Source organism: Hyperoodon ampullatus (genome assembly GCF_949752795.1).
Source record: "Hyperoodon ampullatus genome assembly, chromosome: 1".
NCBI classification, from domain to species: Eukaryota; Metazoa; Chordata; class Mammalia; order Artiodactyla; family Ziphiidae; genus Hyperoodon; species Hyperoodon ampullatus.
The window spans coordinates 169,879,815-169,906,177 of NC_136914.1; the positions used below are offsets into that span (position 1 = coordinate 169,879,815).

General features: G+C 45.9%; 1 protein-coding gene across 1 annotated transcript; it reads left to right on the forward strand.

The window, feature by feature from the left end:
- Positions 1-994: 994 nt before the first annotated feature.
- On the forward strand, positions 995-26,363 carry LAP3 (leucine aminopeptidase 3; the record flags this gene model as incomplete). Its single annotated transcript, XM_079703634.1, has 13 exons — positions 995-1,096; positions 3,491-3,606; positions 4,920-4,974; positions 5,440-5,545; positions 7,249-7,408; positions 8,709-8,873; positions 12,195-12,353; positions 16,422-16,546; positions 17,972-18,060; positions 19,154-19,256; positions 23,256-23,335; positions 25,140-25,249; positions 25,708-26,363. 13 exons carry the CDS (start codon positions 995-997, stop codon positions 25,895-25,897), a joined length of 1,560 nt encoding a protein of 519 aa, XP_079559760.1. The 3' UTR covers positions 25,898-26,363.

Consider the following 26,363-nt stretch of genomic DNA (forward strand, 5'->3'; position numbering starts at 1 on the left):
CAAAGAGGACCTACCACCCCCAACTTGCCCAACCTTCAAGAATGGACAGTCAAATCTCTGCTGCGTCCAGCCCTTGCTCGGTGAAATAGACATTCTCTCCTTCCCGCGACTGAGACCAGGACTTGACTCACTTCAGTTGGGGGACCCCGCCTACCCCGCGCCCCTAGCTAAAATCAAAGATCCAGCTAAAATTGGGTTCAGACACTGGTGTAACATTAAGGACGGCTTTCGTATCCCTCTTTGTACTTCATCGTGTTCTCCAAGTTCCATTCAACCGTGTATCTTTTTACAATAAAAAATGTAAGAGCCCTTTAAAAATATATATATTAAAACATTGAGCGCTATTCGCAAAGCTTCTCTTTTCAAAAAACAGTATTTGGGCTAACTGCCTTACCATGTTGAGCCCTTGGACCAGATGCAAGTTCAAAAAAAGTTCAAGAAAAGGAAAGTAATAAAAATTACTCAGCAGGAGGGTCTTCACTACCCAATTAGAGCTCTGCTATAAAGCTGCTTGTACCCTCTTTCTCCCCGGTACCCTGCCTCCATCCCCGCCCCTCGTGGTACAGCATAGCAGCGACTCCGCCCCTCTCTAGAGTGTTCCTCCAAGAGCTCCGCCTCTTCGTCTCAGTCCGCACATGCACGCCCTGAGCGCCCGCCACAGGCTCGTGTCTATCCCAGTACCGCCCAGTCGGCTCGCCCCGCCCCTTGGGCGCACGCATGCTCGTCCGCGCCCGAGCCCTACCGCGCCCGCGCTGGCCCTCACCCAACAGCCCTGACCCCCGACGCCCTCCCGGCACGCCCCTGGCGCACGCCCGGCACGCCCCCTAGCACCTTCCCCGCCCCGCCCCCTAGCACCTTCCCCGCCCCCTAGGCGCGCGCTCTCTGCCCACCTTCCCCCCTTTCCCCCCCCGAAAGCTGGGCTCCCAGGCGCGCACTCGCCCTCCTTGCGCCACGTGCTTGGTGGAGGGCGGTGCGGGGGGGCCGAGCCGAAAAGATGTTCTTGCTGCCTCTTCCGGCTGCCGCGAGACTCGCCGTCCGACATCTGAGCGTGAAGCATTTCTGGGGGCCCGGTCCAGCCGCCGCAGACATGACGAAGGTGAGAGGCCGCGGCTCGCTCCGGGGCCGCCGCGAGAGTCCTGCCCGCCGGCCACGGGGACTTCGGGGCAGGTCAAGGCCGCGTTGTTCCGGGCTTCTGAGCCGAATTACAGACATTGGCTAGAAAGAAACGTTTCGTGTCTTTGCGGAGCTCGGCGTTGGTAGCGGGCTGCGCGGGGCTGCAGACCCCCCAGTATTCTCCAGCCGGCTAGTGCCGAGGATGCGCTCTTCCTTCTCTTGCTTGAAAGTGCTAGGACCCGAACTCTGCGCGCGAGGGAATGGTAGCCCTAGCTCCCGTTTCCTGAGCTCCCACTCTGCCGTGCCCTTATTTCATTATTTTGTTTAGTCCTCGCAGTAACCCAGGGAAGGACGGCGCCAGGATTGTTCCCACCTTAGCTAGGAGGATGCCCAAGTTTGGTGAGGTGAAATGCCCTCTAGGGTCCCAGAGTCGGCCAATCACTGGCCCCGGGTTCCACACCAAGACCTCCCTCCCCCGCTGAAGTTAAAGGCCAGGAAAACACAGGCTCTCGGGGAGTAAACTGAGTAGAAGGGTTTCTAGAGAAAAATGTCTCTCTAGGGAAAAGGGCTTTGCAGGGAGACCCATCTGTTCGTGAGATTAGAAGTGTCCTGCAGAAGAAGCGCCTCCTCCATCTAACTGAGCTCCAAAACATTGTGAAGAGGGTCACTATTCGGTCGTGGGGGATCTGGAAAAGGGGAACGATGGCTTGGCGGGAGGAGCACATGTGTGGGAGTCACGCTTGAGGACCAGAAGGACTGTGCCTGGCTAGGAGTGTTCTAGATGGGGCTTGAGCTCAGGCCTCTCCCTGAATCACAGATGGCTGAGGGACCAGAAGCTTGTCCCCTAGTCTGTTGAACACTATGGAAATAGATCCTACTCAGGTAACATCCGTGTTCTGTCTGATCAGTTCCCTACTTGGTTCCCTGGAATCCCAGACAGCGGGCAGTCTAGGTAAGTTAGAACCTGGGAAGGTTACCAACCCCGAGGAAGCCTATTTTCTTTGATGGAAAGGACAAGACATGATTTGGTCTAAGTACCAGTGTGATTCTGTAGAAAGGACAGAGGACCTGAGGGAAGGCATCCGGATTCTTGACCAGTTCTGTTGCACACGGGCTAGTACGTCAAACCAGGTTTCAGTTTCCTTATCCATCAGATGCGAAGAAGACTACTTGTCCTTCCCACCTCACAGAGGTGCCCTAAGTCAGAACACATTTTTAAAGTCATAAATTGCTGTGCAAAGGCAAATAGTGATTCCTAGGTTTACTTCCTTATTTCAGGTGTTTGGGGCTTGGAGCTTAAGGAGATGAAACGATAAGCCACTAAGTGCTGGACAGAATGCTCTGGCCCCACCCTTCCGGTGAAGGTGCATCCTTTTCCTTTCTTCCAGCCTATGAGTTGGCCAGAGTACTTGTTAGTATTGGCAAGTGCAGCCATTGACTTTATTGGGATGACATCCCAGAGTATTGCAGATTTGCATTTGAAGCTTGTAGGGGAGGAGGAACTTACTTCTACTCTCCAAGGTTCTAGGGCAGCACCTAAGAATGAAATGGACACAAAACAGATTAACAGGAGAAAGGCATACAAGTTTTATTTCATATTTTTATGTGTACATGGGAATCTTCAAAAGGGAAATGAAGACCCGAAGAAGCCTATAGGCCCAAAAGCTTATATACCTTTTTAAACAGAGACGGGGAAATTGTGGGGATGTGATAAGGCAAAGGAGCCTGAGGGCATTAAGTTGAGAGACAGGGACTGGGAAATATACGGGGGAAAAGAAGGGAGGATAAGGGTTATTTTAGTAGGTTTGTTTGGTATTGACTCCCAGTCTATGGTGATAAGAATGTTCTCTTCCTGGTACAGGGAGAGAAGCTTTCTCATGGGAAATTTTATGACCAGCTTTTAGATAGGAAGGGGGGGTGGTGGTGGGCGGTCAGAGAGCCCTTCCTGCATCTGCTTTTTCTCAGCTGCCTGCACCTCAAAGTAATCAATATGCCAGAGTGGCATATTTTGGGGTGGCATATTCTGAACCCCTTCCAGATCTGACTTCGTTACAAAAGGAATTGTTTTCTTAAAGCACCTTTCTGCTCTTCTTTATTTGTAAGTGAAGGAAGCCCTCTATGTTGTGAAAGCTCTTGGGAGGGACCATCAAGACCAGGACAGGTAGTAATTGTGCTCTTGCATCAGCAGTTTGAAACATGTAGGCAGGATGTGAGTATAGCTGACTGCCCAGCACCTGCTGCTGCTTTGGCCTTGTTCTTCTGTCCTTGGGGGAGACACGGTTTTGCTGAAATGATTAGCTCTTTCTGGAATTTGGGAACCCTTGAGTCCCTCTCAGGGATCTACTCTAATTATATTCACCTTTTCTCTTGTTTTCAGGGCCTTGTTTTAGGCATCTATAGCAAAGAAAAAGAAGATGATGTGCCCCAGTTTACAAGCGCAGGAGAGAATTTTAATAAATTGGTGTCTGGAAAGCTGAGAGAAATCTTGAACATGTAAGTATTCACCTGTGGGTTTCAGTTTTTAGAATGCCCTGAAAGTGAAAGAGAATATCTTTTCTGTGCTTTATTATTAGCGGATGAAAATGCACGGAAATACACTGGCTGGGATCTTCTCAGTGGAAGTGAAAGTATGTGTCTGTGGAATGCACATTGATACTTCTGGTTCAGTATTGGGTGGGTCCACCGTTCTGGGAAGTCAGGCTGCTCCAGCCAAATCACAGACTTATGTGACAGGCTGACCCAGAAAGATCTGGAAAGTACCATATTTCCTCAGCCCACCCTCCTGGCTCCAGTTTGTTTCTCCCCACTCCCTTCCCACCTTCCATCTCTCTACCTCTTTAACTCCCCTTCACTTGGGGGGGAACAGCCTGGGCTGGTTCAGAATAGCCTGAGGAGGCTGCAAGCGTTGAATTTCAAGGGCTTCTCAGATCTTAAATGACATGTGAATCGCCTGGGGGTGTAGTTAGACTGCATATTCCAGTTCAGTAAATCTGGGTGGGGCCTGAGATTCTAAACACTCTTGGATTAGCCAGGGTCTGGGGAAGGTAGGAAAACATTGGGGTTTCCAACTCCTTCTGAGCTGCGAGCCACGTTTAACAGAAACAGAGGTGACAGCATAGGCCACTGCAGCTGTATATTATTTGGATTACAGATAGCCTATTAGCATCCGATAGATGTAATCTAATAATTAGAGTAATTGTCTAATTATTGAATGACAGAATTTGCATCGCCTGTCAATTTACCAGTCCTTCACCAGTAGGCAGCTCTCTCAACTGCCTTGATTAGTTCATTAACCCCAAAGCTAACCTGTATGAGTACAGAACAGCCTGGCCTTCCTGACTGTGAGGTACCAGGGCATCCAGTCCTCAGGCTGTAGTTGTGCGTTGCCACCTGCTTTGTTTTTAAATTGCCCGGTATCCCATCTGTAGATAAATCACAAAAAACCTCCGGGTTGAGCACACTGTAGTCAAGTCAGCCACTTAGGTTGGTGTCTTGTGTCTTTTATGAGGTTTAAGATTGAGGTCAGCCTCCATCCGGTGCTCAGCTCTCCCCTATATTACCCATCCACGGCATCGCTTTCTGTAGTTGGCATTAAATCTAATCTGGAAGTTTTTGAGATAGAATTAGAAGTGCTGCATCTGAGAAATCTGGCCTGAGAGAATTCTGTATTTGATAAAAACATAAGTGTAGCAAATTTGCAGAAGCATCCGAGCATATTGTAATAATGCTAAAGGTTTGTTTATGTCACTTTTCAATGGAGCAGAGCAAACTATAATTTTTAAAACAACTGTTTCTTCTTGTTGCAGATCTGGACCACCCCTGAAGGCAGGCAAAACCCGAACCTTTTATGGCCTGCATGAGGTATGAGGTGAAAATAAGGTTTATGTGGCAAACCCTGAGTTAGCACCTATATGTGCCAAGTACTATGGCTGACCAGTCAGGCAGAAAATTTTGTATCGGATTATGTGTTCGTTTTATCCCAGGATTAAGCCGCAAGTATTGGTTACCATTGTAAAGAGGCGAGTTGTTGTCAAAAAGTACTGCATCTCTTGTATTCCTCAGTCTGCAGGCTTTCTTGGTTCAGTGGCCCTGTCTTACATAGCAGAGTTATTTGCAGGATTATCCTCGCTCTCCCTTTGCAACACACAGTTATAAAATTTAACCAAGATAACAAGGGCTTACAAAAATAAAACAAGCAAACTTCGTGGAGGGTTTTGTCCCGTGCAACACTTTAGGGGGTTGTGTGCAAGCTCCTGTGCCATTTCGTGCTTGAAATGGATGCTTTAAAGACGTAAAGCAGCTGATTTCGTGTATCTTTTGGAACAGGACTTCCCCAGCGTGGTGGTGGTTGGCCTCGGCAAAAGGACGGCCGGAGTCGACGAACAGGAAAACTGGCACGGAGGCAAGGAGAACATCAGGGCCGCTGCAGCAGGTTCTTTAACTTTTTTTTTTTTTTTTTTTTTTTTTGTGGTACGCGGGCCTCTCACTGTTGTAGCCTCTCCCGTTCTGGAGCACAGGCTCCGGACGCGCAGGCCCAGCGGCCATGGCTCGTGGGCCCAGCCGCTCCGCGGCATGTGGGATCTTCCCGGACCGGGGCACGAACCTGTGTCCCCTGCATCGGCAGGCGGACTCTCAACCACTGCGCCACCAGGGAAGCCCAGGTTCTTTAACTTTTGAACTTTAATGTTGGTAAAGATTCCTAAGGCTCACTCGGTCAGATTATGTCTCCCCTCTTTCCATTGCCATCCCCTCACGTTCACACAAATAACTCTCAACAGATATTCAGTTTCCCTTACCTAACATGCTTGGCTTTACTTTAGATACAGAAGGTAGCTTGTGGAATTTTATTTTTATATTTCTTTAGCTTCTGTCTGGGGGTTTCAGGACCACTTGTTCCCTCTTACAGTATCAGCCTTAGAGCTCTGTTTTGCCAGAAAGTCCTGGTGGGTGATTTTTTTCCTTTTTTGTAATGCAGCCCTCGTGTTGCCCAAATTTTATTTTATTTTATTATTTTTATTTATTTATTTATTTTTAGTTTACTTTTGGCTATGTTGGGTCTTCGTTGCTGCGCACAGGCTTTCTCTAGTTGTGGCGAGCGGGGGCTACTCTTCGCTGTGGTGCGCAGGCTTCTCACTGCGGTGGCTTCTCTTGTTGTGGAGCATGGGCTCTAGGGCGTGCGGGCTTCAGTAGTTGTGGCTCGTGGGCTCTAGAGCGCAGGCTCAGTAGTTGTGGCGCACGGGCTTAGTTGCTCTGCGGCATGTGGGATCTTCCCGGACCAGGGCTCAAGCCCATGTCCCCTGCATTGGCAGGCAGATTCTTAACCACTGTGCCACCAGGGAAGTCCGTTGCCCAAATTTTAAATCACGTGGAGTCATCATATTTACAAATCAGAGAAAATGGATGCCAAGGGCAGGATGCTTATTTATCACTAGTTACCAAAGGTGCATGCCTGTCCCAGTTTGTCACGTGGACAGTTCAAAAGTTGAGGTAGGTGCCATTGGCTGCCATTGGGTCTCTTCAGAGCTGAGCGGCAGGACAAGGCCTTCACCGCGGAGTCTGTGGTTAAAGATGCTTTGAAAACCGTTGCTGAGGTGGTGATAATTAGCTTGATTGGTCTTTGACCCCGTGTATATCATATGTGCTTGTTAAATGTACTTTCAAAGTTCATGTTCGGAGATTATTTCATAACTTTTATTTGGGAGATTTTGCTGACCTGATCTTAATAAACGCTGGGTTAATAATGGACTTTGCTCAGTTCCTTGGGTGTAATTTCAGTGTTATCACTTCTATGTCATTTTTAATCTGGCAAGCTCCTGGTGATTGGGACGCTTCATCAGGAAACCCTAGTGTTTCAGAAGTGATACTAGTAATAGCAGCCACTTCTTGAGGGCCTGCTTTGTGAGGTGCTAGACTAGTCATTTTATCCATCAGTCTGTCCTCCCACGCTCTGTGAGGTGTGTGCTCATCCTCACTGTACAGAAGGGGAAGTGGAGGCTCAGAAAAGTCAAGTGTCAGGGCCAGGATTTGAACCCCAATCCTGATGTTTTCTCAGGACCCCATCCCAGGCCTCTGCCTTCTGCCCTCAGAGGTGTCCCTGACTGACTCCGGTTTTCTGGTTCCTCTGTCCCTGTGAAGCGGGGTGCAGACAGGTTCAGGACCTGGAGATCCCGTCCGTGGAGGTGGACCCCTGCGGAGACGCCCAGGCAGCTGCGGAAGGAGCGGTGCTTGGGCTCTATGAGTATGACGACCTGAAGCAGAAAAAGAAGGTGGCCGTGTCAGTGAAGCTCCATGGAAGGTGACGGAACAAAACCAGGCCCAGGCCCATTCCCTGCGTGCTGATGGCAGGGCCTGTTGGACATGAGCTGCCTGCCTTTCAGCATTGGGCACTGCCGTGCAGCTTGTCTGTGGCTCTCCCATGGCCTTAGCCATTTTAGGAGTTCGGTGACTGTGCCTCCATTCTGCTCCTGGCTTTCGTCCTGTGTGTGTTTCTCCCCTGACTCTCTAGACCCCTCCGTGCTTGCTGGTTCCTAGGAAACCATACCTGGTTGGCTCCCTGAGGAGGGAGGGAACAAGATGACAGACGGGTCCCAGCAGGTTTTGATGCAGATCATTTCCATCTACCCAGTGCCTGTGGGCCCTGTACTAAACGCCAGAGATATGCAGACACAGGGATCCGGCCCTTGCCCTCCTAGTCTAGTGGGGAGACTCATCGTTGAGCAGATTTATTGAGCACCAGCTACACTCCAGCCCTATTCTGTGTTCAGGAGCAGACAGTGTGGGACCCTCAGGAGACGGTGCTGGGAGGACAGCGGGGGTCCTCCCAGTGGTTGGCAGCTGTGATATAGTGGGTAAGAATGAGGGCCCTGCGACCAGTCAGCCTGGCTTTGAATCTGGCTCCCACTTCCTGGCTGGGTGACCTCAGTGAAGGGACTGAAGTCTCTCTGTGCTTCATTTTCCTCATTGGTTGAGTAGAGTTGTGGCTCGGATTTCATGGGGCTTTTATGATCGCAAGACAAAACCCATCAAGGGTGTGTCACGTGGTGAACTCCGTAAGTGATGAGTGTTGTTCTGCCTGTCCATGCGCCGTGTTAATTCCTGTCGTGCACAAGAAGAGCCAGGGTCGAGGAGAGCTTACCCACGTCCTTTGTCTTCTGAAGCCGGCCCTGCCCTCTGGTGGGTTGGAGTTCAGGGTCCCAACCCAGGCAGGGAGAAGGCGGGAGGCCTTCAGTTCCCCGGCAGGACTGAGCAAGGGGAGCTTGCTCTGTAGTCACTCTGGAGGAGTGTAAAAGAGGCCTTTCTGTGGAAGCCTCTGCCGTCAGATTTGGGGGGTAGATTGAAGGCTCCAGAGGTCCCTCAGGCCAACAGGTGAGGTGGGGATTCTAGGTTTCCTCTAGCTCAGCTCAGTGGGGGTCGTGTTTTCCAGCACTTTATAAACCATAACAGCTGCCCCCCTGGATCAGATCACAAAGAATAAATCCGGGTCCCTGTGTCCATCACGTTTCACTTGTCATCTTCGGCAGGAGCCCTCCTAGCTGGGCTGTGGTCTGTGTCCTGGAGAGGCTGTCTGACGATGACCTTGTGCTTGCTTTTGCCAGTGGGGATCAGGAGGCCTGGCAAAGGGGAGTCCTCTTTGCTTCTGGGCAGAACCTGGCGCGCCACTTGATGGAGACGCCTGCCAATGAGATGACGCCAACCAGATTTGCGGAAATTATCGAGAAGAATCTCAAAAGTGCTAGTAGTAAAACAGCTGTCCACATCAGGTAATTCAGGATTATGTCATAGACTCCTATGCTAGAGCCAGACGGAGCCTCAGAGATCCTAAAATCCAGCTGTCTCACTATTCAGAGAATTAACTTGAGACTAGAGAGGTGAGGTCACCCACCAGCAGCCACATACAGGTGGGGGTAAGGGCTTAGTTTGAGGTTTCTCCCATCATATCTTGCCTTGCTTTTGAGAGTGTTGTGACTGCACACTGCACATGAGTGTGTGTTTTGTAGCAGCTTTATTGAAATATAATTCATGTAATGTACAGTTCACTCAGGTATGCAATTCAGTAATTTCTAGTATATTCACAGAGTTGTGCTACCACCACCACAGCTAATTTTAGAACATTTTCATTACCCCGTAAAAGGAACCTTGTACGCATTAACAGTCACTCCAAGGACTTCCCTGGTGGCACAGTGGTTGAGAGTCCACCTGCCGATGCAGGGGACACGGGTTCGTGCCCCAGTCCGGGAAGATCCCACATGCCGTGGAGCGGCTGGGCCCGTGAGCCATGGCCGCTGAGCCTGCGCGCCCGGAGCCTGTGCTCTGCAACGGGAGAGGCCTCAACGGGAGAGGCCACAACAGTGAGAGGCCCGCATACCTCAAAAACAAAAAACAAAAACAGTCACTCCTCATTTCCTTCTTCCCCTGGCCATCAGTTCATGGACATATGGGTTGTTTATACCTTTTGGATTCTGAATAATGCTGTTGTGAGCATTTGTGTATAAGGTTTTATGTGGATGTATATTTTCCTATCCCTTGGGCATATGCCTAGGAGTTGAATTATTGGATTGAATGGTAACTCTTAACCTTTTTGAGGAGTGTGCACATTGTATTTTGTTTTGGTGAATCCTTTCTGTCTTTTCTCTTTTTGATGTAAGTGAAGAACAGAGCACGCCCTCCCTGGCATAGAATGAGAATCTCTACCTGGTAGATTCTGTTAGCTAGATCAAATAACCAGAACTGATGTTCCCAGGGCGTCCTCAGGTTCGTTGTCAGCAGCCAGGCTGTTGGATGTAAAAGGCTGCCCCTCCAGGCTCCCCATAACCCTTTAAGCAAACCAAGTCTGAGTATTTGGGGATTTATTATTAAAGTAAATCCACAGATATTTGCTTTACCTAAATAATCCTTTACTATCAAAGTTGCTTCTCAAGGGCACTTCCATTTAGAAGGATTCTTCACTATTTAATTGTGAGTAGAGTTCGCATTTTCCAGGAAAACCCCTGTGGTCTAGATAGAGCGAAGAAAATGTATAATCTGTAGAAAACGTAGTATTGGAGCTTGATAAAATTTCTGGAATGGTTGCTATATATTCTGTAGCAATGTTTAGTCTCTGCAAAGGTGTCTTGGTAAAGACTATTCCTTGTTTTATTTAAGGAGACACCAGAGCTATGTTGTGTCAGCAGATTGTGGCTGTGTGGCCTCACATTATCAGTAAGGGCACCTCTTGTTGCCTGGGAACTTAGCATACAAAGATGGGTGGCGATGGTTCTTGTCCTCAGACAGCTGAGGACCTTGCAGGAAGGAATAGGCAGGGAAATGGTTGTGCAGGGGATGCTACAGGAGCAGAGAGCCAGGGAGGATTGTGGAAGAGTTGAAACGGCTTGCCAACAAAAGTGGTGCCTAAGCAGAGTCAGGGAGGTGAACAGACAGGAGAGCGGGGCAGGAGCACCTATGCAGTGGCCTTGGGAAACTGCATGGCTTGCGGTGGAGCAAAGGGAAGTCGGCCAGAGATGAGGCAGGTCAGATGGGTGGAATGTAACCATTAAACTGAGGCAGCTGCGTCAAACGTGCTGTAGCGTAGGTGGGTGTAAATCAAAGAAATACAGACTGTACTTCAAGAAGGGCAGGACTTTAATAAAACATCAAGTACTGGGTTTATGAATAAAAGTGCCCACATTATACGGCCTCGCTTCTTTTGAAGTTTTTTTTTTTAATTGTCATACCTTCCATTTTTATATTCTTTTCCCTCTGAAGTCGGGTGGCCCTCTCTCTACAATGACGTCCTGGATTAATAGTTACAACAAGTGTCTAGGCAGGTGCGGGAGGAGCGTTCCTTGACTGAGGTTGTTTCTGGTTGTGTGTAGGAGGGTAGGATTTCTCCCCTGGCCTAGTTACTGTGGCCAGAAAGCAATACAAAGCCCTTTTGGGCCTCCAGCCTAGGAGGAATAGCGATGTGGCATCTGTCTTCTGGTTGGCACTAAGGGCTATTCCAATTAAATTACCCCCATTGATCCCGTGTTTATTAAGTAATAACTAGTTTTCCCACTTCAATCAGACATATCAAACTGTGAGAAATAGTGTGACAACATTAAAAAGATGGAATTCCAGCAATACTGTAAAAGCAAAGAAATAGGTAGTTTAGTCTAATCAATGGAGTGTAGTTTTGTTGGTTCTTTGTTTGTTGATTGGTTGTTTGACTATTGCTTTGTCTTTTTCAGAAGTACCAAAAATAAATCAGTGGACTCCTTAGCTATCTTTGAGTACCCTTGATGGTCTCAGAGCCTTGCTAATTTCATCTTTAAATTAAAACTTTAGAAATATGTGAGTGGCTTGGGGAAAAAATCAAGTAATAATTGTTTATTGACTATGCACTATGACCTGACATTGTATTGCATACCATACATGAATTCTCTTAGTAATTCTATAGCTAATCTTTTTTTTTTTTTGCGGTACGCGGGCCTCTCACTGTTGTGGCCTCTCCCGTTGTGGAGCACAGGCTCCAGAGGTGCAGGCTCAGTGGCCATGGCTCACGGGCCCAGCCGCTCCGCGGCATGTGGGATCTTCCCGGACCGGGGCACGAACCTGTATACCCTGCATTGGCAGGCGGACTCTTAACCACTGCGCCACCAGGGAAGCCCTATAGCTAATCTTTTGATGGAGGTGTCAATGATCTCATTTTATAGATGAGGAAACAGACTCAGAATCAAGTGACTCTCCCAAGAATATACAGAAAGCAGATAGGAGGTGATAATTGAAGCATTAACGTGTCTGTATTAAGAGCTTGTATGTTATCCTTTTTTTTTTTTTTGCGGTACGTGGGCCTCTCACTGTTGTGGCCTCTCCCGTTGCGGAGCACAGGCTCTGGCCGCGCAGGCTCAGCGGCCATGGCTCATGGGCCCAGCCGCTCCGCGGCACGTGGGATCTTCCCGGACCGGGGCACGAACCCGCGTCCCCTGCATCGGCAGGCGGACTCTCAACCACTGCGCCACCAGGGAAGCCCTATGTTATACTTTTTTACACATGGATGAGTTATTCTAAGTTATTGAAATGGGGATAGCAACATGTATTTACTTTTTCCCTTTTCTGCTCTATAGACCCAAGCCTTGGATTGAGGAACAGGAAATGGGATCATTCCTCAGTGTGGCCAAAGGGTCCGAAGAGCCTCCAGTCTTCCTGGAAATTCACTACAAAGGCAGCCCCAATGCAAGTGAACCTCCTTTGGTGTTTGTTGGGAAGGGGATTACCTTTGACAGGTACTTCTTTACTGCATTCATGCTTTGTATTTTGCTGAATGCTTTGTATGCTGTTGTATTATTTGGTGTGTAATTTGGTTCAGAAGCATGGTGTTTGGTCTTATGTGACCAAATCTGCCTGCATCGGCAGGCAGATTCTCAACCACTGCGCCACCAGGGAAGCCCCTCCTTTTTTTTTAAATTGAAATATAAATATAGTTGACATCTTAATTTCCTTTTGAAGGGAACGTTTATCTCAGGAAATCATGGTCCATAGAAACTGCTTTGGAAAATGCTGCTAGAGATCCATAAAATCTTGATGTCCCCTAGTATGTTTTTGCACCCATTCAGGAACTCCATCTGAAACGTGAATGAATCCCACCCTTACAGGTGTGTTTCTAGGCACTGTGATGCCTCTGTCCTGGGCAGATCTGGCCTCCAGGCTGGTCTTCCTTGTACTAGCAGATTGTCATGCCTCCTGTGTTTTCCATCCACTGGTTCATGTTCTCTCCTTTAAAGCATTGGTCTCAAACGATCTTCGTTATGTAGCCCATCAGTAAAAGATTCGAGCTCATACCACTCAAAATACACATATTTATTTATGTCACGTGCATATACTGTTGTATTAAAGTGTGTATTATAAAACACCACAGCAGGGAATTCCCTGGTGGTCCAGTGGTTAGGATTTGGCGCTTGCACTGCTGGGGCCTGGGTTCAACCCCCGGTTGGGGAACCAAGATTCCATAAGCTGCGTGATGCAACCAAAAAAATAAAAAAATAAAATAAAAATAAATAGAACACTATAGCAGATAAAAATAAGAGAATGAAAGTCGTTTTTAAACGTCTTGCTAACTGTGATGGTTTTATACTATCATGGGCTAATATCTTAATTGAAACATTTGTGCTTAGGGTGAAGTTTATTGTTCATTTAAATCTGTACTTGAATTTTTTGCTATGGTAATATTAAGCAAGGAGGCCTGACCTAGTCTTCTGGGTTTAGAGAAGGCTTCTTAGAAGGAGTGACAGTTTTAGCTTAAGATGTGAAGGATAAGGGAGTTAGTTCTGCAGGGAGTAGTGCAGGGAAAGAGCCGGGTGAAGGCTGCAGGTGGGAAGGAAGAGGGGAAATTCCTGGTACTGAAAACATGCCAGAGTGGCCGTGACAGAACGTGACTGGGGGAAGGGACGAGGTACAGCTGGAGAGATAGGCAGAAGCTGGGTTGTTCTGGGCCTGGTTAGATTTTGGACTTTGAACAGTTGGAAGTAACTGAAGGGTGTCTAGCAGAGGGAAAGAATGATGTGAGAGTTACACATACAGTCAGTCCACCCATTACGTGTTCAGTTCAATGAGCTTAACAACCGTGTGCACCCATGCAGCAAACCACCTCTGTCATGAAAACAGAACATTTCCCTGACACCCCAAAAACTCCCTTGGGGAATTTTGGGGGATGCTCTTTTGCAGTCCTCCTCTCCCCTACCCCACCTCAGACAACCAGTCATCTTTCTGTTATTGTAGATTAGTTTTGCCTCTTCCAGAAATTCATTTATGTGGAATCTTTTATGCCTGGCCTCTTTCTCAGCATAGTATCTTTGAGATTTAACCATGTTGTGGTCATATCAGTAGTCTGTTCCTTTATATCACTGAGTCATATTCCGTTGTTTGGAAATACCAAAATTTGTTTATCCAGTCATTGCTGAGGGAAATTTGGGTCGTTCCAGTTTTGAGTTATTAGTAATAAAGCCGGTATCATCTAGAAGCCTTTGTGTGCATATATGTTTATCTTTCTCTTAGTTAAATACCTAGAAAAGGAGAGTTGAGTTGTGTAATAACTGCATGTTAAACTTTATAAGAAACTACCAAAGTTTTCCAAGGTTCGTATACCATTTTGCATTCCCACCACCAATGTACAAGGTTCTAGTTGTTTTCTCCATCCTCCCCAGCGTTTTATGGTGTCCGTCTTTCTAGTTCTAGCTACTCAGGGAGTGTGTAGTGGTATTTCTTTGAGGTTTACTTTGCATTTCTCTGACTAATGATGTTTAGCGTTTTTTATGTGCTTATTAGCCATTGGTACATCTTCTTTCATGAAGTGTCTGTTCAGATCTTTTGCCCTTTATTGTAGGAGTGTTTGTCTTACTGAGTTATAAGTGTTTTAAAAATATATTCTAGATACAAGTCATTTTTTCAGACAGATGTGTTGAAAATATTTTTTTTTCCACTGTGAGGCTTGCCTTTTCATTTTTTGAAGTGGTGCCTTTCGAAGAGCAGTTTTTAATTTTAATGAGGTATAATTATCAGTTTTTAATTTTATAGTTCATACTTTTTTTGCCCTGTTTAAGAAATTATTGCCTATGCCAAGTCTTTGTTTTCTTTGACAAGTCTGTGGTTTTAGCTTTTCAGGCTGTGATCCATTTTGAATTTTTGTGTATGCGTATAAAAAGCATTGAGGTTCTTTTGTTTGTTTTGTTTTGTTTTTTTCATCTATTTGTAAAAGTTTGGTAGTTGTGTGGGTAATGAAGTGAAGGGGTAAGACTGCTATAGGGACACCTGAATATATATAGGAGCCAGGCAAACATCTGAATGACTGATGGTGGTAGCCTCAACTTGGATGGATGCAGGAGAAAAGAAATGGATGGATTGGAGGGGAATCTAAAAGGTGAGCAGAGATAACTGCTGACCTTTGACTAGTGGTTATTTAGAATGATAGTCCTATACACAGAGTGGAACCCCCTGAGCAGAAGCGGCGTAGAAGTAGATAGAAGGACAACCTCATGCACCAGCTTGCTCTCCTTGCCCCCATGGGGTTATGTCTGGACTTCTTGGACCAGGAGTGTACTTCTTTTCTTATTCTGAGCCAGTGGATAATCTTTAATTCTAGGTGTAAATGACAACCATCTAAATATCAAGTGCAGGGCTTCCCTGGTGGCACAGTGGTTAAGAATCCACCTGCCAATGCAGGGGACACGGGTGCGAGCCCTGGTCCGGGAAGATCCCACATGCCGTAGAGCAACTAATCCCGTGCGTCACAGCTACTGAGCCTGAGCTCTAGAGCCCGCGAGCCACAACTACTGAAACCCACACTGCTAGAGCCCGTGCTCCGCAACAAGAGAAGCCACCACAATGAGAAGCCTGCGCACCACAACGAAGAGTAGCCCCCGCTCACCGCAACTAGAGAAAGCCCACGCACAGCAACAAAGACTCAATGCAGCCATAAATAAATAAACAAACAATTAATTAATTAATTAATTAATTAATAGATTTAAATATCAAGTGCTTTGGAGGTGAATGAGAATTAGGACCTGATTTCTAAGGTGAGCAGATGTCAGAGCAAGGAGTTGACTCTGTCACCAAGGCAAGTCAGCAGCAGAATCCAATTAGAACTCAGAATAGAAACCCCTGGCTCATTGCCCAGCCTGCAGAGCCAGTGGCTCTGGATTCTTATAAACCGGAAGCAGAAAAGTCACTAGTTAGTTAAAGAAGTCTGTTTGGGGCAGTGGCTTGGGTTTCTTGGTAATTGAAACCTTTCTCAGCTCTTGTGTTTGGGCACTGTCTCAAGGCTTTGGGCTAGCATCTTCCTCGTGCCTGGGTTGTATTTTGCCGTCTGCAGGATCTAGCACACTTCGGGGGTGTCAGAACGAGTTCTCTCCTGTCTTCCTAGGAGTTGAAAGGGGTCCTCCCGGTCTTTTGTGAGCTTGTCAGCTTTCCCCAACAGCTTGTGACCTTCAGGTTCAATAAGTTGATCAATTCATAAAATTTGCTGAAAAGACAAATCTACCTAGGTGTCAGGAGTTCAGATGGGATTTGAGCAGTGTTGACTGCATGATGTAGTAATGTTTCCAGTGGCACTGCTTAAATTTCATTCATACAGAAATAAAATGAGCTAACATACCCACCTGTATTTCTGGAATTATTTTGTGTCTTTTATAAAAACCACAATATTATCTTTTTAAATGCTGAAATCATTGATTCCCAATTTGGAAATTTCTTGATGTTTGTATGTGGTAGTTTACCCGCAGCTTACACGTTCTTTTTAGGCAAATGGTTTTGGTCCCCTTCTTTGCTATTAACATGGTACATTGTCCTTTTCCCCCCAGTGGTGGCATCTCCATCAAGGCGGCTGCAAACATGGACCTCATGAGGGCTGACATGGGAGGAGCCGCCACTATCTGTTCAGCCATCGTGTCTGCTGCCAAGCTCGACCTGCCCATCAATGTTGTAGGTGCGCGGGAGAGGGAGGGTGTCTTGGAGAGCTTCTGGAATCCTGTCCAATGGTGGAACAGAGACAACAAACATGGTTTCCTCTAATCTGAAAAGATCAAGAAATGGTTTTTAAATAGGTTTTCATCAAGTGGAATATGTTTGTTTAGCTGAGATAGGTGTTATCTTGTCTGAACTGGCAGAGTTAAATGTATTCTGTGTTGTGGGCTGTAACTAGAATTGATTTGTTTTACTTCTGCAAAAAGTGGTTAGCAGTCAGGGGCACATGATATCAAGTTTGTGGTTAACTCCAATGGAAAATGCTCAGTCAGTAGTCAGGGTAGCAATTACCTCATAGGGTTGTGGCTGATTAAGTGCCTCGACATGCAGAAAATGCCTGGGACAGAAAAAGTGCTCAGTACACAGGCGATTTCTGTAGTGCAGGATGCCAGACACAATGCTGGGGGGTTGCCATGTGTCAGAGGGGGAGCTGGGAGCGGGCACTGAGGTCGAATGACTTGTGCAATGTCACCTCCACTGCATGGGAAGGTAGGACTGCAGTCCAGGTCTGTCTGACATGCCCCCTCCCTCTCCTCCTCCATTTTTCTTGAACTGTTTGTGAGTCTCAGACCTCATGACACATCACCCCTGAATACTTCTGCTTGTGTCTCCTAAGAACAAGGACATTCTGTGTGATGACAATACCATTATCATTTCCAGGGATTGATACAGTAACCAAATTCAAACTGCCCAGTTGTCAAAAAAATGTTTGTTTATATGTGTGTCTATACACACACGTATTTCTTTCTTTCTTTCTTTCTTTTTTTTTTTTTTTGCGGTACGTGGGCCTCTCACTGTTGTGGCCTCTCCCGTTGTGGAGCACAGGCTCCGGACACGCAGGCTCAGCGGCCATGGCTCACGGGCCCAGCCGCTCCACAGCATGTGGGATCTTCCCGGACCGGGGCATGAACCCATGTCCCCTGCATCAGCAGGCGGACTCTCAACCACTGCGCCACCAGGGAAGCCCCTCTATTTGTTTTTGAAATCTTGGTGCTACTCAAGGATCACCCCTTGCGTGTGGTCACCGTGGCTCTTTAGTTTTCTTTAATATAGAAACTATTCCTGCCCCCCTTTTTTTTCTTTCATGACACTGGCATTTTTTAAAGGTTCAAGGTTGTCTTGCCATGTTCTACAGTTCGGATTTATTTGGTTATTTCTTCACAACAGAATCAGGTTAGACTTCTTTGGAGAGAATGACATGTATTTCCTGTTACTGGTGCACGTAATGTCACCACCTGGGTCACTGGTGATGCTAAACTCGATCACTTGGTCGAAGTGGTGTCTGTGACTGGCATCTGTTGAGGGCCCGCTGATGACCTAGGTCCCATGGGTGGCATATTTGGACCTAGCACGCTCCATTTTCCTTCACATATTCTTTTTTTGACAGGTTTGGCCCCTCTTTGTGAAAATATGCCCAGCGGGAAGGCCAACAAGCCTGGGGATGTTGTTAGAGCCAAGAACGGGAAGACCATCCAGGTTTGTAGGTGGAAGACACAGCCTCCGAGTTCTGCTCTTTCTGAAGGGCTCCCAGCATAGCCACATAAACACACCTTGAACGGGTGCAGAGCAGTGGCTCCATGTAGGGAAGGGCGGTGCCATTATTATGAGGAGCTTTTCATGCCGTCAAAAGTATTTCTTCATGGGAACTTTAAGGTTGTTTTTCCTACCTTACTATTCCTCCTACTTCCTGAATACTGTACACACAAATTACCATGAATTTGCAGCCAACCCTGCAGAACAGGGCAAAGCAGTACAGGTGCAGGCTGTTTTCTGGATACACCTTCGACGTGATCACTTTTTCCATTTAGCAGTTCATTCGAGTGGAAAACGTATTCTGCATCATGGGTGCTGCATCTGGGGATGTGGCAGCAGGTCGTCCACTGGGCACGTGTATGCATGTACATACACACTGCCCATAACGACTGAGCCTCTGTTTAAAAGAAAAGGATATAATATGTATGAAGTTGCAAGAGTTCTCCGGTCTGGAGATCCAGGCTGCTGCTTCGATGTATCTTTCTTAAACTCTTTAGCCTTTTTGTTTTCAGAAATCTTGATATTTTTTTCCCTTCCTTTTATAAACTTAATGGTAAAGTGAACCAGACACTTCTCTTAAAGTCATCAGCATTTGGTTATCAGCTCTGATACAGGGATTATTTTTTATTTTTTATTTTTTGCGGTACGCAGGCCTCCCACTGTTGTGGCCTCTCCCGTTGCGGAGCAGAGGCTCCGGACGCGCAGGCTCAGCGGCCATGGCTCACGGGCCCAGCCGCTCCGCGGCACGTGGGATCTTCCCGGACCGGGGCACGAACCCGTGTCCCCTGCATCAGCAGGCGGACTCTCAACCACTGCACCACCAGGGAAGCCCTGATACAGGGATTATTAAATTACATTTGCTCTTCAGAGTAACTATACTATTCCCGTTCTAATGGTAGTATGTTTTTGATACTCGATGACAAATATCACACCAGCGTTTTCTTTTAAATTGAACATAGCTGTGAGTGTCTAGATTTTATATTCATTATTTGTATCATCTTACCCTTTTTTTTTCTTTTGACCTTCCTCTTTGCAGGTGGATAACACTGATGCTGAGGGGAGACTCATCCTGGCCGATGCGCTCTGCTACGCTCACACTTTTAACCCAAAGGTCATCATCAATGCCGCCACCCTGACAGGTCAGACAACGTGCTTTTCCTGCTTTTGTTTGAAGAAAGTCTCATTTGTTGGCATCGAGTGCACACATTGTACTCAGGGCATTATTTTGCTGAAACCTGGCTCGCTCCATTTGCATTCAAAGATCTTTCACCAGAGGAATTGTTCTGCAGTTGTAAACTGCTTCGAATATTAGCCTTGTTGTTTTGAAACATCCCAGGCTGTACCTTTAAATAAAGAAATAACAAGTGGGTCAGGTCAGCCCACCCACAGCGATGACGTCTATAAATGATACTAAGCGATGTTTTCTGTTACGATTGCTGTTTGATACAGGTCTGAAAAGATTAGTGATAAATCTCAAAATCAGTAGTTATTTTTATTAATCATAATGCATCTAATGCCCCCTAAGTGTTTTCTGAACTTCTGTACTTGAGGTTGTACAGAAATAAAAACACTGGGGATGGAGGTGGCAAGATCCTCATGCAGTGGAGGCGGGGCCATGTAATGTGTTGTGTGAAGCTTGCTGGCTTTAAGGCCAACCCAGGGGTGGCTCCCAGCTGTGCTGCTTCCTAGTCTGCCAGCTTTGTGCTGATTCCCTGACACCCCCAAGCATCAGTACCTGGGGACAAGTCTGTTTGTCTCGCAGAGTTGTGAAGACTGGAGGGAGTTTCTGGAAGGCCTCTTTAATGCAGCACCTGCACGCGGCAGGCAACACCATCGGCTCTGTAGAGTAGGAGTAAATGCCTAAAGGGACGACAGTGGGCATTGCCTTATTGCAGAAACCCACTATTCATAATCTTTTATCCAACAGTTCTCTTTTTAGGGATTCATTCTGTCCCCACCTTTTTTAAGATTAAAATTCAGATCATTTTTTATCCTCTGGTTTTAATTCTTCCTCTGGTCACGTGAGCCTTTAAGAGAAATCAGTTCATGTTTCTTTTTTATGTGTTTCTAACAATAGTCCACAGATTTATATGCTACTAATCCTTTTTTCAAGCTGGCATTATAGTATTTTTATGGTCTTTTGTCTCCCTCTTCAGTTCAGCAAACATTTTAAGCTGAACAACAGAGGTTCTGGGGCTGGTGTTTGAGGGGCAGTGCTGAGGTGGGTGGTAGTACACCCTTTCTGTAAATGAGGAATCACAGTGCTCCACCCCCTTTTTTTTCCCCAAGCCTGAGGGTGTGAGAAGGTGGGAAAGTTGGTTCCAGGTGACTAAGGGCAACCTGATGGGGGAGCCTTCAAATCGCCCCAGCCGTTGTCCTTGCTGAAGCCTGTTGATGGCTCATTTTAGTTCCCCAAATAACTTAGGGAGCCCCTTCTTGAGTTCCAGGAGCTGGGATTCAAAGGGGGGAGGATGAGAAACAGTTTCCAACCCCAAGTTCATAGCAGGAGGAGGAACGTAGTCTTCAGAAGGAGAAAATAATTTGTCCTGCCTCTTAATAGCATGTGACTTTGACAATGTCTCAATTGTCTCATCTGTAAAAGGGGTATAATAGCACGTCATTGGCAGGAGGGGTGCCTGTGAAAATTAAATAAGGTGATACAGGTTGTTGTGCCTGGTAGACACTGGACTGATGTTATTGACCTTTAAAGGGTAGGCCTGTAGTAGACTGTAGGAGCAGCGGCTGCTCAGGGGGTGCCATTCAGTCATGGTACCTCTCATTTTCTTAATGCCTGTGATTTAGGATGGAACGAGAGTGGTGACATCAGCACCTTCCTTGGAGCTTTGAGGTTCCTTCCATACTCTGAGAAATTCTGGTAACACTGATGAGTTAGCACCTCAATATACAGCTTCAAAAGTGCCTTGTAAAAGAAAATGGAAGGTATGCCCCCGATAACGGTAATTCTGAAACTGGTGGTGGTACTAGTTCTGTAATTATGTAGAAAATAGATTATTTTCTGAAGTATGTAATGAAGTCATCTCTAGAGCCATGATCCCTGTTGGATCACATTAAATATTTATGTCTCCCATTTTCTCTTCCTTTAAGAGAGGATATCACATCACATTCTTGTTTGCAGTCAGTGCTCATCTTCTCTTTGAGAAATTCACACACTGATGCAAGACTCTTACAGGGCTGATAGGAATGTTTTGAGGACAAGTGAATAAGTATGGAAAAAGCCACTAACTTGAAAAGTAAAGCATTAATGAGTGTGTATCCCCGCAATCATATAGACAGACCATAGGCAGTGAGTAACCAGCAACCATCGTAGTATCTGGGATGTAGGGGATGCCATGAATGATTGTTGACACAGTCGGCCTGTGTTTAATTCCTTCAGATGGCTGGGGATACAGAGGTGGGTCAGGACAGAGGTGAGGCCTGCGTCCCATGGGGCGTGGCAGCCAGCAGATCCTCACACTGACCAGCACAGAGGAGCTGTGAGAAAAGGAGTCCGTGAGAGCCTGTGCATCTGGGGATTTGACAGGTCTGAGATGTCAGGCATCTTGTCTGAGAAGTGCTGCTTGAGCTGGGATCTGAAGGAGGCGGCGTTAGCGGGTGGAGGGGGGAGAGCGAAGGCACCTCTCGAGGTGGGGGGTGTGTGGCCAGTGGTGAATGGGGCCGAGAGGAGCAGAGCATGGCTGGGGGAGGACTTTCGGGACCCGTGTGCTGACAGGCAACGGTCCCCCTCTGGCCTTGGCGTGTTGCGGGATTTAGTCTGGAGCCAAGTGCAGCAGGAAGCTAAGAGTAGAGACTGTGGGATCACATTTGCCCTGTGAAAGGGTCCCTGGCCGGCAGCGTGCTGAGTGCAAGGGAGAAGGGCCGAGGAGACGCTGGCAGTCCAGGTGGGCTGGTGAACGGCGTTTGGTTGTTGACTCCGGTGGATGTGTAAGTGTGTGTGTTAAGGATGAGTGTCTGCGTTTAGCTTCAGAATCATCTGTCAGGTCTGAGAGTATAGGTGAAACAGGTTTGCCCGTGACTTGATAATTGTTTGTGGTGGTTAATGGGTGCTTACTTGTATGTCCATTATTCTCTTTGCTTTGTGTATATTTGAAGTTTTTGACAATAAGGTTTTTTGTTTGTTTGTTTTTTTAAAGTATTACCATAGTCCAGTGGTAGATGATGGTGGTAGCGGTCATGGTGAAGGGAAGTGAATCGGTTTGAAATATAATTGGGAGGTAGAGTAACAAAACCCCAAGGGACAAGGACCCAAACAAAGTTGCCCAAATGTCATGTGGAATCACAGGTTTTTACATATGGGTCACCATTATGTTTACACTACACTGTAGTCTGTTATGCGTGCAGTAGCATTATATCTAAAAACACAATGTACATACCTTAATTTAAAAATACTTTATTGCTGAAAAATGCTAAGTAACCATCATTTAAGCCTTCTGCGAGTCACAGTAGTAACATCAAAGAACACTGATCACAGATCACCATAACAAATAATGAAAAAGTATCAAACATTGCAAGAATTACCAAAATGTGACACAGAGACACTAAGTGACCAAATGCTGTTGGAAAAATGGCTCTGATAGGCTTACTTGACACAGGGTTGCCACAAACCTTCAATTTGTGAAAAATGCAATATCTGCAAAATGCAGTAAAGCAAAGTGTAATAAAACGAGGTATGCCCGTACCTCTACCCAGTGGGCTTTTAAAGTCATTAAGAATACTTTTAACGAATTTGTTTATAAAAGAATAAACGTTTAAAGCATAAAAGGAAGAGCACGTATTGGACATGTACAGTATGGTCTTAATTATGTTTTATTTTTTAAGTTTAGAAGAAATCTGGAAAGAAATATTAAAAATATGTAGTGGTTATCCCTGGGATGAGATTATTGGTGATATTTGATGTTTGCTTTTTTTTCATTTTCCTTAATAATTGAAGGTGAATTCTAGCTTGAGAAACTAGAAAGATATTAAATATATACAGCAAGGATTTCCCAACATCATCTATTTTCTAAAATGAGGGAGACATTAAAATAGGGTAACGGCTAAAGTTTTGGTCTGCACAGCAGCAGAGAAACCTGTCTCGCCGGAAGAGACCGAACGCTGACCTGAAGGGCTGTGTCTTGCAGGTGCCATGGACATAGCTTTGGGGTCTGGTGCCACTGGGGTCTTCACCAATTCTTCCTGGCTGTGGAACAAACTATTTGAGGTAAGAATAACACATACAGACCTAGATTATGGAGATGATCTAATTACTCTAGCCTTAGAATGCTATATTTCTTCATTAAAGTGATTTTTATGTTGTAGATTTGCCTTTGACATGAAAATTCAATAAACTCGATTCAGTGTGGTTTTCGATAAATGTTCCAAAATTATGGGTATGATGCTATATTCCTCCTCTCCTCCAGCAGCTTCAGAATGAAGTGAAAATAACTTTAAAAGATCCCTGATGTAGAAAAGGTTACAAGGACAGCTTTGTGGAAGAAGGAATGGCCTTTTAAGGAATACGGGTCATGAGTCAAGTAGGGGAGCATGTAGATAGGGCTCACCCGCGTCCCTTGTCCCCTCGCGGGGGGCGAGAAGGACGACTTCTGCTGCTGTGCTCTGTGCCTCCTTCCAGCCCTTTCACAGCAGCCTCTTCCAAACAGCAGTTTCCCGTCACCACCACCCGCCCCCCGCTCTCGCTGCCATCAGGTTTGCCCAGCGATGCCACTCTGTTAGCCTCCTTCAGCTTGTCCAGAGGCAGCGTGTACCTCTGGCGTCTTGGTGACACCCTGCTCTTGGCTTCCACGATAATCTTCTCTTCTGGTTTCCTTCCTCGCTGACTTCTGTTTCAGCCTCCTGGGCCACCTTTTTCCTTTGCCCCTTTGGTTGCCTTCAGTCCCGGGCCATATGTTCTGACTCTGCATGGTCCTCACCGGAAAGCCCATCTATTCCCCTGGCTTCAGCTGGCACCTCTCTGCTAAGCTCCCGTCTCTCCTGCGGCCCAGACTCTGTGCATCCCGCTTGGCTATGAAACAGCTCCATCTGGCACCTCATTCTTTCAACAAGTAATTAATGGGAGCTTACTATGTGCCAGCAGAAACAAATACAAAATGTCCCTGAATACATTCTTGATGTGGTTTAAGGTCCTAAACTGCCCTTCCACTCTAAACTGCTTCCCTTTCACCTCTGTCATCTCACCATTTGTGAAGCCCCCCTCTACTGTCCCCAGCCTCGGGGAGAAGCTCAGCCCCCTTGTCTCCTTTCAGGTAGGCTGTGGGGCCTCTCTTCTGTGCCAGGCACCCAGTGTCCAGTGTCCCTCGCTATCGTCCACAACGTTGTTGTTGGTTTTGATTTTTTTTAATTTAATTTTCTTTAAAAAATTGAAGTTATATGTACATAAACACTGAAATAACAGCAGTCTATACAGCCTACAGCCTCTTTTCCTGGAGGCAGTTGCTTTCAACCCTTGGTGGGTTCATCTGATAACTACTCAAGTCTCAAAACAACAGCTTACATTGCTGCTTCCTGACTTTTCACTTTTGGCTCTTACCTTTGACCACAGTGTATTAAAACAACCTTTATCCGTTTCTCCTACTAGCCTGTGGGCCCTTTGATGGCTCAGTTATTAAGTATCTTTATATCCCCAACACCTCTTGGTGCTCAGCAGTTCAGTAGATGATGGATGGATGGATGGATGAATGACTGTATAAATGATTACATGAATTAATGAGGTCACCTTATCTTAGGAGATCTGGCCTAATCAAACCAGCAAAGCCTGTCTGTGCTACAGGTTACCAGCTTATTCATTTAAACTGAGACCCATAATATTAGTTTGATGATTTTAGCAAATGCCCTACAAATTTGCGGGACTGTTTTACAACATTCCTGGCTGCTTTTATAATTCTTAAGTAAACCTTTTAACTAACTGAAATAATTCTGGAATCTGTTGTATTGCATCATGTTTTAGAGTAACAGGTCAGAACCTGCTTCATCTACTCTGCCAACTAGCATACCTATTTGTTCTTTAGGCCAGCATTGAAACGGGAGACCGTGTCTGGAGGATGCCTCTCTTTGAACATTACACAAGACAGGTTGTAGATTGCCAACTTGCTGATGTTAATAACATTGGAAAATATAGGTATGTAAAATAAGCTATAAAAGTACATTTTTACTGTCATCATTGGTTGCCAGAATGACCATTTTCAGTTTAATCCCCTTTCACAAAAGGTTTAGCTGTCCAATTTTCTTTTGATGTAGTGCTTGTAAACACTAATTTCTGTCTTATTTTCAAGGTATTTCCCAACTGGTTCTCAAAATTTTTGCATGTTTTCAAATCTAAAGGTCGTTTTAAGCAAATGGTAAGGGAATGAGATGTACAATATGGTCATTACCATAGGAAAAAGAATTTATCCTTTATGCTTACAGCTATGTCTGAAAATCTTGACAGTGATTTCTGGGTTAACATCTTAAGAGGTCTCATTAGCTTGACTTTGCTCTCTGGTCATAGAAGCCACTTAGCAAGAATGGAGGATCTTAATAGAACGTTCAGTGCACATTTACATGGGGTTAAATGTTGATTGTTTTCTTCCTCTTCAGATCTGCAGGAGCATGTACGGCTGCAGCGTTTCTGAAAGAATTCGTGACTCATCCTAAGTGGGCGCATTTAGACATAGCAGGTGTGATGACCAACAAAGATGAGGTTCCTTATCTGCGCAAAGGCATGGCTGGGAGGCCAACGAGGACCCTGATTGAGTTCCTGCTTCGGTTCAGTCAAGACAGTGCTTAGTTCAGATGCTCTAAAATGCCTTCATTCTGTCTTAAACAGGCAGTAGAGCTTCAGAATACTTTTGAATGAATAGATAAAAATCTTTTAAGGGAAACAAAGGATGGTATTTAAAAACATAGAACAAAATGAAATTTGTATGCCTTGATTTGTTTTTCATTTTATGCAGAGATTTATAAAGGTAAAGCTAATATCTTGCTTGGCAAAGATTTTTAAGATACTCTCTCTTAAATGAATAATGATGATTTTTTAAAAGCTACCTAATCACTTTTCAAAGTATATGTTTGTAATTGAGGAGCAAAATTGTATTTCAGATTTGTGATGCTGGGAATATGAACAAACTAAAAGTTGCTATGCAGTTGTCAGAAACAATAAATCCAACTTCTTGTGCTTCCTGGTGTGGCTCTGATTTACTTATATATTATTATAAACCCAGTGATGCTATAATATAACTTGTCTCTTCTGGCTG